The 14,673-nt window shown below is 35.4% G+C and overlaps 1 protein-coding gene across 5 annotated transcripts in view; it reads left to right on the top strand.

Annotated features, from left to right (window-relative positions):
* Nucleotides 1–14,673, top strand: part of ATP9B (ATPase phospholipid transporting 9B (putative)) — a 180,805-nt gene that overhangs the window by 51,655 nt on the left and 114,477 nt on the right. For all 5 annotated transcript variants that reach the window (XM_040547320.1, XM_040547319.1, XM_040547318.1 and 2 more), the window contains one exon: nt 6,833–6,884. In XM_040547320.1, the coding sequence (XP_040403254.1) occupies nt 6,833–6,884 (52 nt within the window). The remainder of the gene's footprint in view (nt 1–6,832; nt 6,885–14,673) is intronic.

Below are 14,673 nucleotides of genomic sequence, written 5' to 3'. Positions count from 1 at the left end.
TAGCTAGTGGAACCTAGTCAGTGATTAGACTTCTCTAAATTTCTTCATGGGATTACAACTATTTAGTGGAATACTATTTAAAAAGGAAAAATCCTTCAACAGATATGCCCTCCTGATTCATGTTATGCTTCCTTGTTTGTTAATACGTCTTCTTTTTCTCAAAGAATTTGGAGAACTCATGAATTGTTAGTGGATAGAGATTGTTTTCTTTTTTTTTCAGCAACATATGAGAAACCCCTCTTCTGTTTTTGGTATAACTTCTATTTCCTTCCTTTCTGTTTTTTTCCTGTAGTTTAAAGAAAAGTAACACACCCAAGTGTCATTTGTCTTGCTGCTCTTTAAAATAGATTTATTCCTGTGTAGTTCATACTATTTCTTGCTTTTTTTTGGTCTGCTTTCTATACCTACTGTCTTGTAGGGACCCTCCAGGCAGTGTATGTTAGCATGGACAAGATTAACATTAATGTGCCTGGGCTCTATGTCTGTGTTTTATTACACCTTGCTATTTTAGAGTTCAGATGGAGTCAACTTGCAGCTGCTCAGTTGCAACTCTTCCAGATCTTCTAGTAGACTGAGAATAAATATTTGCTTTGGCAAAGAAAGAAGCTTTTTGGTAAAGAAGCTTTTTAGGGTCTTTATCTTTAAACCTGTAATTAACTATTATACTGTATGGAGAAGATTCTAGTGGCTGCATAAGTAATGTGCCTTCCCTGAAATTTACTGAGATCCATCCACTTGTTGAATCATGCTAGAATTTGGAAAACTGGGATTACTTTTGGGTTATCTGTCTTGTATGAGGTAGATCATTAGCATCTATTTGAGCATTATGTACAGGAGATTACAGACCATATGTTGTGAGTACCTGAAGTTTGTAATGAAAAAGTAATGTTAAAGATTTAAGGAAGTAATGGGTACAGTTCCTTTTGATGAAGATTTTTCTTGGGTATCTCAGTAAGATGCATATAGTTAGTTGTTTGAATGTTGCATTTCATCCACAAGCTCTCTCCTGCACCATCACAGATTTTTTTTTTTTTTTCTTCTGGCCTAACTGTGGGTGTCTTCAAACTAATGAAATTAAATGTTTTCTGGTTCTGTTTAGAAGTGTATTTTGTTGGAGTAAGCACTTCTCAAATTCGGAGTATGACTCTTAAGCCAAAGAACCAGTCAGGAGTGAAATGTTCAATTGCTCAGTCTAATGGCAAAGGAACAAGTTAACATTGTATTTGACTGGAAGATGCATCAGCAGCATTTCTGCAGTGAAATTAATGACTCATTTGAGCTGAAGATCCATATGTTAACTAGTAACTGCATCACAAATACTAACAACTTAAATGAAAAGCTTTTCTGTACCTGAGCTTTGAATATCCTCTCATTTTTATAGGACTGATCAATTTCAAATCAGCTCTAAGTAACTGCAGTGTGATTAGAACAGGTTAGCTTTGAGTAATATATCTTTAGTTTCAAATGAAAATTTTGTAAGGCGTTAATATTAGGTCAGGAAAAGGCCTGAAAAGATTGAAATAGTATCCGTTTTTAAAAGCTAAAAGACATTTGTATATGTTAGCTGGAAAACATTCCCCTCCCTCTTGCTTTAAACAGGCATGCTGCTTTCTAGTTGTTTAATCTCCTGGGCTTGTGTTAAAATTATTTATTTATTTATTTTCTATGGATGCAGAGGTGCACATGGTTTTCTTCAAGATAATTGAAGGGATGATTTGGTGAGTTAAGATATTGTTATAGTGCTACTGTAGCTTTTTGATTGTTTGGAACACTTATTGAGGATGTGAAGAGGGCATAACACAATAATAATAATAACACATTTAATAGTAACAAGTAATAGTTTTTTAAAACGTGAAACAGTAAAGCTTTATCGTAATACTTTGAGAGCTTCTCTTGGATAGCAGTAAAGGGACACAACTTTTTTTAATCTCAAGTGTGAAGTGAAATTAAACCAGCTTCTGTAAAGATTGTGACTATTAACATGTAGTGTTGCAGAGCATGCAGATGCAAGAAAACAACTGTGAAGTGCCTCTTTGATTTCTAACACAGAAGCAAGCAGGAATGTTTTAGTCCATGAAAAAAAAGTATACATAGTTTTTAACAGTATGTATGGAGAAGAAAGAACAATAAACCTAGAACTAGGGATCTGGAGCCTATGGGCAGTTGTAGGAGAATTGGAAGACTGTGAGGGAGCTGCAAAAGTTTGTTAATAAAGATTTCATGATAATAACATGGTAATAACACGATAAAAATGAAGCCCAGCAACTGGAGAAGCACTTAGCTTATGCTGACTGTTGTCTTATCATAGCTAGATCTCTAGAAAAGAAGTCAGCAGCAATGACAAACTGTAAGAGAAATGGAAGTGCTCCTTCCCCAGAGCTCAGATTCAGCTCAGACTTATGAAAACATAGTATTCTAGTAATTTTTATGACTTGTATATCCAGATTTCACTGCATATCAATAAACATTTCTAGCTTCATCTGAATGGTAGTTGAGATTACATAGGCTTCTGAATGTTCAAAGTTAATATGTGTTCTTGTTTTAACTTGTTTCACTTTGATAAATATGACATGAGAGGGTAAACGTGATTGACATTTTGTTGCTGTTTTCTGTGACAGTATATAACAGAACTTAATTTTCTCAATAATGAGGTGTTAAAGATTTTTGCTGCATGCTTGCCATCTGTTTTTGTATAGTCAGTCTTTTATAGTGACTAAATATCAGGTACTCTATCCTTGGAAGGGGATCTTGCTCTACTGTGTCAGCAGTAGTAGTGACTTATTTTTTAACTAGAAATCATGTAGTACCTTTCTGCCTACTTCCAAAATATTGAAAACCTGATGGAAAAGGGTATGCCAGTCTTAAGTACTGTTTTTTTTCTCACAGAGAAGATAAAGACAATACAGTATCAAGCCTTCCCTGCAAGCAAGAATAAATTCAAATATTTTAATGCATAAAAGGTTTCACTGTCTTATAGGTAAGAAAAGCTAAGAAGAGAGAAGCCATTAAAAAGACATAAAATCAAGATATGTGTTTTCTGTTAAAATTTAAAAATGATCATGTGACTAATTGGATTCTGCGCAGTTTTGTCAGGTATAAAGACTTGATTCTTGAAAAACTCGCCTTGTACCTACTCTTCAATGTACTGAATATGAGAGATTCTTCATTGCAGCTGGTAATGATTGTTAAAAAAAATCATTCTGATTATTAGAACTTCTACTTAAATCTGTATTGGATTGTTAGCATATTATGCGAAATTTATTGTCAGACTTTTGCAAATTTTTAGGGATGTTGGTCAAGTTTTTTAGCTTGTTTACATGTAATTAGAAGTTTGTAGGCATGAAGCTAGTAACCTGAAACTTGTGTGATGGATTTGTCGGAGCTGGTAGGGAGGTTGCAAAAATGTATAGGTAATCTATATTAAGACATAGATGCCTGTATGTCTGGTCTATTCTTACAGTCATTTAAGGAAATGTTTAATTTTGACTTTACATTTCATTTGTCCCCTCCTTTTCTTTCTTTTTTTTTTTTTTAAATTTTGCCTAATATGCACACAGGCTGTATTATTAAGGTTGACGTTTGTCTTGCTTTTTTCCCCAAATCCGAATATGAAATATTAATCCTGATTGAATCTGGGCTCATAATGGATAATTAATTTCACTACCTTTTTATTTAATGTTGTAAGGCAAAATTTTAAAAATGCTATTCCAACGCTACAGTTGTGCGTTAGCAGCATCTTCAAATTGAGTACTGTTGATATACAGACAAGAACATATATTTTTAACTGTTTGTACTTTTAGAAATGAATGGGAATTGCTGCAACTGATTAAGTATCTATTTATAAAAATGTGTAATTTCAAGGTATGAACAGAGATTTTTTGCTGTCCGTGTAGGGTTTTTAGATAAACTAGAAAATGCATCTATTTCCTAGAATTTCCAGACTCACTCGGTATTCAAACTTCTTGTTTGTTTGAGATAGTAGGACTGGTCATTGCTTCTGTTTCCTGATTTGCCATCTCCATAGCTCATCTATACTGAACTATACTGAATCAATACAGAACACAGCTGTAGTTGTTTCCAATTCCACTTCTGAACCAGTGACCTTGAAAGCTGAACCTATATAATAAAATCTGCATTTGACTGACATTTATTCAGATCACACTATTCTAAATGGCACTGTTGTGATTGCATGGTGCTCTCAGGAATGTTTCTTTGTAGTAATTGAAAACTTCACCTAGTGTTAGAACATGTATAGTATCCAGGATGTTTTATGGTCAGAAATAATATTGTTATGAGTGGGACTTCTCAAGAACTAAGGCAAATGTTACTGTACTGCATTATGTATGGTAAAAAGCATCAGCTGCTTCAGTGTTGTTTTCTGGTGTAAATATGTATTTATTCTCCATTTTGAGCGAGACATGAATTTTTTTCACTCTGAACTAATTTTCTTGGTTAGTCAGACATAGTATTTTGAAGGTCCCAAATGCTCTGTCATATAAAGCTGTGTTTAATTTTCTTGATCTTGATTAATTTTCTGAATTTTTGAGCTTGTTTACTGGGGGGGGGGGGGGGGGGGGTGGAGAGATGGAGACTGCTATGGATTGATTTACTTCTAAAAAAAAAAGTTCTGACACTCAGTAATGAGGGGGACGTGATGCCTTTGAAAAGAGTAAAAAGGTGGAGGGTTAAAAATGAGAAACTACATTCCTGATTTCAAATCAAAACATATTCAAACTGCTAACTTTCTTGTACTTCAGAGTAGTGTTGTTAGTCCTACATCTTTACCTTTAAGGACACTTGACTCAAAACCAAACAAACTAAAATACTCCTCTGTGTTTGTGTTGATTCCTCTAAGAGGTTTTTGAATGCGTACTAATGCTGTTTTCCAGATTGTTGCCTAGATTCCTGTTGGGATAAGTATGTTATAGCTCCTACATGCTGTATGTACTTGTGTTGCGTGTAAAGATCAGTTTTGAACCAATTACATTTTCTGTGATAGAATTTTTGTGGGGTATTACATATATCTTCTGCTTTGATACAATGAATCAATATATTGCTGTGACTAGGATTACTGTAAAATTTACAGACAGGATTCTGTGCACCGCATTGATGACTTGAGGTGTTTCATTGTTTAATGTCTTGAAGTTTCCAGGCTAGTATGACTGCTTACCATCTGAAACCCACCTTCATTGCTTTTCTTCTCTATAAAATAACTAAATAGTTTTCTGTAGCTTGCAGTTTATGAAGAAAATAAAGCCACAATTGAATTACCACTGTATTAGTTTTGCAATTTGATTACAATTATTCCCCATTTCACACTTCCGTTATAAAGTTTTGAAATGCGTATATACTGAACCTCTTAACTTTTTACATTGAGTAAATTCAGTCAGGTTTTTAAGACTGGAATCCATGAGGTTCATGTATGCTATATGATTGATGGGTTTTGTCAGCTACATTTATTTTCATTTCCACTCTTACTTCAAACAGACAATTGAGCTCTTCAAAAGTAAAAGATGAGCCTTAGCTGTAAAGTGGCTTTCAAGGCAATATCAAACAAGTATACCTTGAACATGAAAACCTGAAATTTATTCTCCAATGGAACTGCTTTTTGTTTGAAAAATATTGTTCTAAGCGAACCTTAGTGAATTATACCCTCTTAACAAGTAATCTGAATGAATTTTAAGAAATACGTTTTAGCATTAAACTAATAGTCACTGCTAATAATACACTGAGATTTCTTAATTAGTTAAATGCAGTCTGTAAGTGAAAAGCAAATGAATCTTTGTGTTTAGCTTCCGGATTGAGCAGGATGACATGTGGCACACCAGGTATAAGCTGTGATAGAAGAAACTGCATTTCATTACTATCCATCTTTTCTCATTGCCATTTCCAGTGTTCACTCCAGTTCCTGTCAGCTTAGCCTGTCACTTTTCTTTTCTAATCCTGTATATCTTTCAAGTTTTGACATGTTGGTTATTTTTACTCCCCTGGTTTTCCATTCTTAAGCCCCGTAGTGGCAATGTGTAACTGGTGCTGGTATATGCTTTGTTCACAAGTGATGGGAGAGCTACGTTTTTAGATAGCAGCATGTGCGGGGGATGGCAGTATTGTTCAATTTTGTTTAATTTGCAAAAGCATAGATTGGACTTCTTATAATCAGCAAAAAGTTGGAAACATGATTAGATACAGTGAATTACATACTTGAAAGGGAAATAGCAGAACAAGCCTGCAGCTGTACCTGACCTGGCATGCCGTAGGTACTGAGAAAGAAATTCTATTTTTCTCTTTGTAATGGAGAGGTTTATAAATATGTAAAATTGGAAAATGTTGTTCCATGCCTTGCTGTTTCCTTTGTGTACATTTGAGTGCGTTGAGAGGGAGAGGAGAGAATGCAAGGGAATATTTGGTATATACAATGAGTACAACTTAAATGATGAGATGAATGTTTTAAATTTCACTGTTGTTTTCTTTATCTCTGCTGAATGTCAGTATTTTACTCAGTAAAATATTATTTTTAATATTTCTGTTAGATATTTATATGGTCAAACTACTCTTTTCAGTCATGAAAATGTAAGACTTGGAGGTCTGCAGGTATTTATGATTCATTTACAAAGAACATCTGAAAGGATTAGCTGTTGTTTGCTTATTGTATAATTTTTTGAAAATATTGATTTCTGAATTGCAAACACTGAATGCAAATTGCTTTGATAAATCCTATTTTAATTGAGTTTCAATCCAAGAGTGACCTTTTGGTGACAGATCTTACTGGACATTCGATTAGAATTCACTTTTTTCCTACTTACGAAAAAATATACCTTTTTTTCCCTCTCAGAATCAACGAATCCCATCTGACATGGTGTTTCTCAGAACATCGGAAAAAACTGGTATGTTTTGATAATTCAAATTGGTTACGTGATAACTTTGTTGTTGCAGTGGTATTTTAGATTGTGCATTGTGGTCAAATAAATTGATGGCAGGAGATCTATCTTCATCAGGTTAATGGGAGGGTGTCCATATCTGAGAAAAAGAGTAAGCTTGGATTCTAAAATGGGAAATCTTACTGTGAACATGAGACCTATATAGATATGTTCTTCTAATAGATGATTTTTATGAATTGATACAACAAAACTTAAAGGTAATATTAAAACTACTCTAGTATATTTAGGAGACTGTTTAATATGACTTCACAGTATTTTTAAAGTATTTGACTAATCATTATCTTGCAAAATATTAGATGTTACTTGATTATATTCGAGTTATTAAATTGAAAAGAACTGAAATCTTGTCCTATTAATGTAATTAAGATGATTAAAAAAAAAAACTATTAAAATGACCTAAAGCATTTTTTAGGATAACTAAATATTTTACTTTAGAAATAATACTGTCTCTTTGGGCTGTCCCATCCTGGCCCCCATCCCTACACCCCTTGAACACTTTCTCTGAGTGACAGGAAGGAAAGTGCTTCTCATAATTCTATTTCTCCTCACATGCTGGTAGAAGAGTACTCAATATTTGGGAAACAAATACCTCCTTTACAGGAAACCTATAAAATAAAGCTGCTTTGATAAAAGTTTGGAAATGACAATTGAACAGCCCCCATATAAGTCAAATGAGTTTCCCTGGTTTGTATTACTACTACTTTTCAGATCATGAAGAGCTGTCTAATGTTTTTCCACAGCACTAAATTTCACAAAGTTAATAGCTGTGATATTCACAAACCCTATATTAGGCGTACTTTGGTATTTTACTATGGCATTGGAGTTCTATCAGATATATTTCAAAAAGTTAAATTTGCAGAGGTCATTTGCAAGAGAAAACAAATAGAGAAAACAAATACTTGAGTAGCCTACAGAACACTATTGGAGCTATGTATTTGCTAAAAGAAGAAATTACTATATTGTTACTGTCTTAGTAACAACTTTGAAATGCTGGTTAGGTGCACTAGATAACCTGTAACTGGTCTGGACTGACAGTTTCCTAGTAGTCTGTATATAGTCTCAATCTTGTTTAACTTTCTGGTTCAGGGTATGTTGGCTTTTCTTTTTATTCTGTCCCACAGTACCATAATTTAATAAAATATGTAATGCTTCTGACAACTCAAAACTCTTGGATCCAGCATGATTATAAAAGGGTTGATGATGTTGCCTTTTGGGCTGCTTGCAGTGTTATCCCTTAGATCTTATCCAAAAACTGTTTCAGCTGAAATTACACTTGCTAGAAAAGTTGTGAGAAAAGTTATACCTCTATAGAAGAATTACTTTTGAACTAGATAACTTGCTTGCAATGCATAAGCGGTAGAAGGAGTGCTATTTGACATTTTTCCTACTGTGTACTAGATATACTGGATTAGTTATTAGATATCTAGGCATTTGGAAGCAATTGTCATCCTGTCCAGAAGGGGTACATAGCAGTGGTAATATCTTCAAATGAAATATGCAGAGAATTCAATATACAATATTCTGTAGTGTTTTCTGTTGTAGGAACATCAAAAACTGTTCATTTGCAGAGAGCTATCTTGCTGTCCTTAATTAGGATCCTTGCAGCAGTTTATATTAGTAGTGTTGTTACTGTTGGAATAAATGAACAAGAACAAAACAAGACAGCTGCCTAGCTTGCAGTGGTGGAAGTTCTTCAATTTCATATTTTGCATCTCTACAGTGTAGCATTTTTACCTCCCTGTTAATTCTTAAGTTCCTGGATTCTGGTATGGGAGGTTTTAAGACATTGTGTTGTGTGCTTTCCCATTAGTACTAATAGTTGAAGGATGAGGCATAAGTATGGTTGTCATTGGTCAATGTGGACCAGAAATGCATCTGCATGGGATGGCTCTGTAACTTTATTGAAATATATATGAAGAGTAAATCAAGGATCACAGTTAATGTAAGTAGTGTCTCTTTGGCAAGGTACAGATGGGGAAAAAGGGAATGTGAATCCCTGTGTCAGAAACATGGGGAGAAAAAACATTTTTTGAAGGTAAGATAGTTCAAGTCTATGTCAGTATTCAGTGTTTAGGTCTACTTCAGTCAACTTTCTTAGAATGTCTTAATTAAGATTTTCCAGTAATTTGCAATCTAGAAAATAAAACTTTTTAAAAGTATTTTACTATTTTAAAAGTTCATTATGTAAGATTGGCAAGTCTCTAAATAAAAAAAAAAAAAATGCTTGTGAACACTTTGAAGGAGTTGTGTGCCTACTAGGTAAAAGTTCATTATACTGTAAAATGAACAAAGAGCAAATTCAGTGAAATCTGCCTAGAATTCTGATATAAATTATATCATGTGCACTTCTACTATACATGGAATGTGATTTTTAGCATTGAAAATTCACTTTGTGTAAACATGCAACAGGCTGACTAGTTATATTCATGTTGTACTCTTAAAAAGAAAAAAAAACACTGAACTTCAAACATATGGCAATAATTGTTTTTTGACTAAAGAGTGAACACTTACATCTGTAATTGCTTTTTCTTCGATGTTGTGGTTTTGACTGATTTATGGTTTAATTTATAGACAACACTTTAAATACTTCGTAAAGCACATTAGTTTTTGCATGGTTTTATGTTCTATATGTAATTTTATTTTATCTTCTGTGCAATAAAACAGTTTAACTATAATTTGTTACCATAAATCTATAGAGTAAAGCAAAGAGTTTGAACTAATTTTAAAATCCACCTCACTTCCATGTTTTCCCATTTCAGTATTTACACCACATATTAATGTTGTCTGCAGCACTTCAATATCTTGTTTCTTCAGTCAAAAAAGAAGCAATTTGAATTATAATTTGGTAGTTTATGAAGTTCAGCCTAAAACAGTTACGGCTTCTTTTCACCCATGTGTGGTGCCATGGAAGAAATGAGGCAGTGCTATGTGCTTGTTTTCTTCCCATCCTCTCCTTCCCAAAAATGCACTTTTAGGAATACAGATTTTTTAGGATTCTTTCTACTCTCTTCTACTCTCTGATTAGCTTCGGCTATGTAAGGAGATCAAGCCTATTGGATTATTTTGATAAAACTGAATTCTAATTAGATGTCTTTTTGTAACTTTAGCAGATAGATTTATCACATTCTATCAGCCAGAATATCTCCATATAGTATTTCTGATGTAATGACGATGCAAATTATGTATGTGTGTCTAATTTGCAAGATTCCTATGAATTTTATCACTCTTAGAAAAGTTAGTCTAAAGATAAATGTAGGTGATCTGTTTGTTTCCTATTCATTTTTGACTTTCTGATCAGTTGGTATTTCTGTGTGAAAGGAGACAGCTAGATGGCTGAGTTTAGAGTTAAGATTACTCTGGGTAATCTTGGGTTATGAATTATTATTAATTAATGATTATTAATAATAAGTAATATTAATTACCTTTGGGTGTGGGAGGGCAATCCTCTGTCTTGAATGTTTTGCTGCTGTCAGACTCCCCATATAACAAACTCTACAAGGTCTTTGTTAGCTTCAAAAAAAAAATGGGAAAAAAAAAAAGGAGTGTAAAACCTTGGAATATCTTTATTTTATATGTATTTGAAAGGGGGTGTGGGGTGGAAGGTTTAGGCAGAATCTCATGATTTCCACTCATACACAGCAGAGATGATAAGTAATTTGGGAGATTTGTCCTGTTTATCAACTCTTCACAAGATTAAAGGTAAATGTTCATGCTGAGCTTGCTACAAAAAGATGGTTTAAAGGTTATTTTCATTGGATGTACAAGTAGGCAAAAACAACTGACTACCTTAGCAGAAAGCTGTTAAGCAAATGTAGCCAAGATCAGTGTTATGTCAACAGAGCTTCCTTAACTAAAATTAAGCTAAGCCCTAGTGGCCTCTAATGCAGAATTTTCATATTCTTTTTTTTAATAGCTTGGTATGCTCTCTACATTATATTTGCATATATGCAGTTTCAGTTACAAAAGCTAGATGGGGCATTCCAGACATCATTGTATAACTTTCTGATTGTCCACAGGAACTGCTGACTGAAGCAGGTGTTGATGACTTCAGCATTATGGGAATAATATGTTTCTAAATAAAGACAATTTTCAAAGATAAATTCTTTTCTGAGCTCAAATACCTGTTCTCAAACTTGGTTATGCCTTCTGTAGGTACATACGTGCCTTGGTTCAGTGACCAGATTCAGATACAGGTCAGGTATTATTATACTAACAGACAGAGGTGTTCTAACATGAACTGGACCTGGTCATTCTTGAAAACCTGGTGCATATGTTTATAAGACCTGGTATCTGTAGTATTAGTGCTCTCTTAGCTTTCAGTTGTGAAATTACAAGAGTTGGTTGGTTTCAACCATTACTTAGTTGAAATTGGGCACAAATTAAAGGTTCCTGGGAGGAAGGTGACCTGGCAATACAATAGTATTGTACATGGGAATCGTTATTTTCTAAAGATATTGCAGCTGAAAGAAACAGTAGATGACCACCTCTTGGTATGTGACATGCTTCATAGACTCTAGGACTAGGAAAAATTGTGTCTTCTGTACTACTGCTAACTAATTGGCCTGTGACAACCAGACTTAACGTAACATTGTTATTGTACTGTTTTTCATTAGTAGCTTTTCAGGAGGATAAGAATTGATTAATTTTAGTTTAGCCCTTTTCTTTTTCCCAAGGTCCTTCTTGTTGCATGGATAATGCTTTGTGATACTATGAAAAGGAGAGCTGGGTTTTCTCTTCAGCCTTTCCTGGTAGAAACTGAATTTCCATAGGATAAAATAGATTTTTTTTTTTACTGGTCTACTTCAACTTTCCTGACTATGGTATTTGAACCCTGTAAATCTGTCTTTTTGCACAATTAGCATTTTTGCCAGACACTTGATTCTATATAGAGCAAAAGCCAATGCTTCTGCAAAAAACAGTTTTCCCAAATGTCGAAGTACTGAGATAGTCATTGAGATATTCCTCCTCCAACAAAATTGGAGTTGGAAAAAATGTAAAGGCAGAAGTCTACTAAAATATGGTCTACAGATGAATTTTAATGCATCAACTTCTATACACTCAGCAACTATGACGTTGGCAAAAAGTGTTTTTGTGTTTGGTTTTTATTCGCTTGTGCTGCTAGAGGAAATACTCTGGAGAGCAACTCCCACTGGCTGCTCAGTTTCACTGGTCACAGATAGCACTACAGTAACTGTAGGATTTTTGTATTTCAAGGTTCATCTGTTCACCCACTGAACATAATTGGTTGCTCTTTGTTGGTCTCATCTCTCTTAGGAACCTCATTACTTGCTTTTGCACTGCAAATAGGTTCAACATAACACTGAATTCATCACATAAATTTCACTATTCAGTATGTCAGGGACCTGACAGGCTTAAGAAGTGGGCCCACATGAAACTCATGGAGTTCAACAAGGCCAAGTGTAAGGTGCTGCACCACCTGGGTTGGGGCAATTCCAAACATCAGTAAAGAATGGGAGATGAATGGATTGAGAGCAGCCCTGCGGAGAAGAGAGGGCTCCAGGAAGACCTTATTGCAGCCTTTTGATACTTAAAGGGGGCTTATAAGAAAGATGGAGAGAGACTTTTTACAATGGCCTGTAGTGATAGGACAGGGTAATGGTTTTAAACTGAAGAGGGTAGAAGTAATTTAGATAAAAGGAAGGAATTCTTCACTATGAGGGTGGTGAGACACCGGAACAGGTTGCCCAGAGAACTTGTGGATGCCCCATCCCTGGAATTGTTCAAGTCCAGGCTGGATGGGGCTTTGGACAATCTGATCTAGTGGAAGGTGTCCCTCCAAATGGTGGAGTGTCTGGACTAGATTAATTTTAAAGTTCCCCTCGAACCCAAACCACTCAGTGATGAGTAAAACCCAACGAGCAATGACCAAATGGCACAAGTAGCTATTTGGTAGCTGAAGGCCAAGGATTCTAGACTTTATACAATCTAATCTGTTCTTTTCATGCATTTTCTTGCTGAAATGTAGCTTTAAAATAACTTAATTTTCTAAGCATATGATCATGCACGAATAGTCATCAGAAGATTGTTTTGGATGTTTCTAAGTCCAATATGTAGGCCTGGACATTCCAAAATAATGCATGTCTACTACTATAGCTGTGCAATGGAAGCAATAGGGAAATAGGAAATAATTTACAAATTCTTGCAAACAAATCCCTTTGATTGTGAAGAACCTTCCTGGAAAGATAATGTCAGTTACATGATTGTAGTACCTTGTATTTTTCTGAGCAGCATTACACTGGTTTGGTCTTACCTATGTGAGTATTTTAGGAGGTATATTCCTCATATCAGAGATGAGTTTCTTGGATTTCACTTACAAAACTCCTTAAAACTGCTATATTTACTCATGTGTTAATTATCAGTCACAAACATTCATATTTTTCAAAATTGTAACAAAACTTTGGACAGCTATAAGCTCTTCAGAAGGAATGGGCAACAAAGGAGGGGCAGTGGCGTGGCTTTCTATATTAGAGTGTGTTTCAGTGTTGTAGAGCTCAGGGCTCAGGGTGATAAGGTTGGGTCCTTATGGGTAAGGATCAGGGGAAGGCCAACAAGGCGAACATCCTGGTGGGGTCAGTAGTTGGGTGGAAACCAGGATGAAGAGACAGACAAGGCATTCTACAAGTAGCTGACAGAAGTCGCACAATTGCCAGCACTTGTTCTTATGGGGTGCTTCAACTTCCCTGATACATGCTGGAAATACAATACTGCCCAGAGGAAGCAGTCTAGGAGGTTCCTGGAGTGTGTGGAATATAACTTCCTGACTCAGCTGGTTAGTGAGCCTACTGGAGGGGTGCCCCGCTAGACCTGATGTTCACAAACAGATAAGGACTACGTAGGTCTGTAGTGAGCACTGCTAAGCTTTGCAAATGTAAAAGTGCAATCTCACAAGTAGGACATCCTGTAAAACAATTCTGTTGACTCTGTCTGTACCCCCTGTATGTGCCATAATAGCTCTCATCCCAGCAATTAAGCTTCTCAAACATGTGATGACCTCAGATAACCCTCTAAGTGGTGACTGCACCATGGGAAAGAGCATCACTGTTTCCTGTATCTCTCTCAGGGGGTTCAACTACAAAGATGTAGAGCAATTGTAGTGAAGAGGATCCTCATCTTTCTCCTTAGACAGTAGTGGCATTGGTCCTGAAGCCTAACTGATTGCTGTCCTTGGCAGTACACTAACAACTACACCCTTGGTGACGTACAAGGGCAGTGGCAAACATTGGCTTCAAAATTCCAGAAGTTCCCAGACACCTTGTTATAAGTTGATGCTGCTATACCCCTGTGAAATGAATGTTGTATCTCATTATCTAGCTCCTGAAAGGCCTTGAATGTACAGAAAAAATGCCACGTTACAAAGATATAGGTAATGTATATAAGCTTGATTGTGGTGTTTTTTCTGTTACTACCACCATTTGCTCAACATCAAGATTTGGAGGACAAACTCAGTGGGTGTTTTGGCATTGACCTAAGTGGGGAAAAGATCTCACCCAGAGAATTTCATCCTCTTTTGGATAAAGGTTCTGTCTATGAGCATCTGTGGCTGCTATTAAGACTGTTTTTCTGCTCTTCATGTTGTCTGTGGCTTTTGCAGAGTGAGTTCATGTGCTCTCTTTCCTATATTTGGACAACGTTTTCTTTGCTTGTACTTTGCTCAAGAAAAAGGATGGTTAATTTTCTACCAGGGCAAAGGTCAAGATCGTCTTTATTCTCCAGT

The sequence above is a fragment of the Cygnus olor genome, chromosome 2 (assembly GCF_009769625.2).
Source record: "Cygnus olor isolate bCygOlo1 chromosome 2, bCygOlo1.pri.v2, whole genome shotgun sequence".
Classification (NCBI taxonomy): Eukaryota; Metazoa; Chordata; class Aves; order Anseriformes; family Anatidae; genus Cygnus; species Cygnus olor.
The sequence above is the reverse complement of the archived record's forward strand: the minus strand, read 5'-3'. Positions and strand labels throughout refer to the sequence as shown.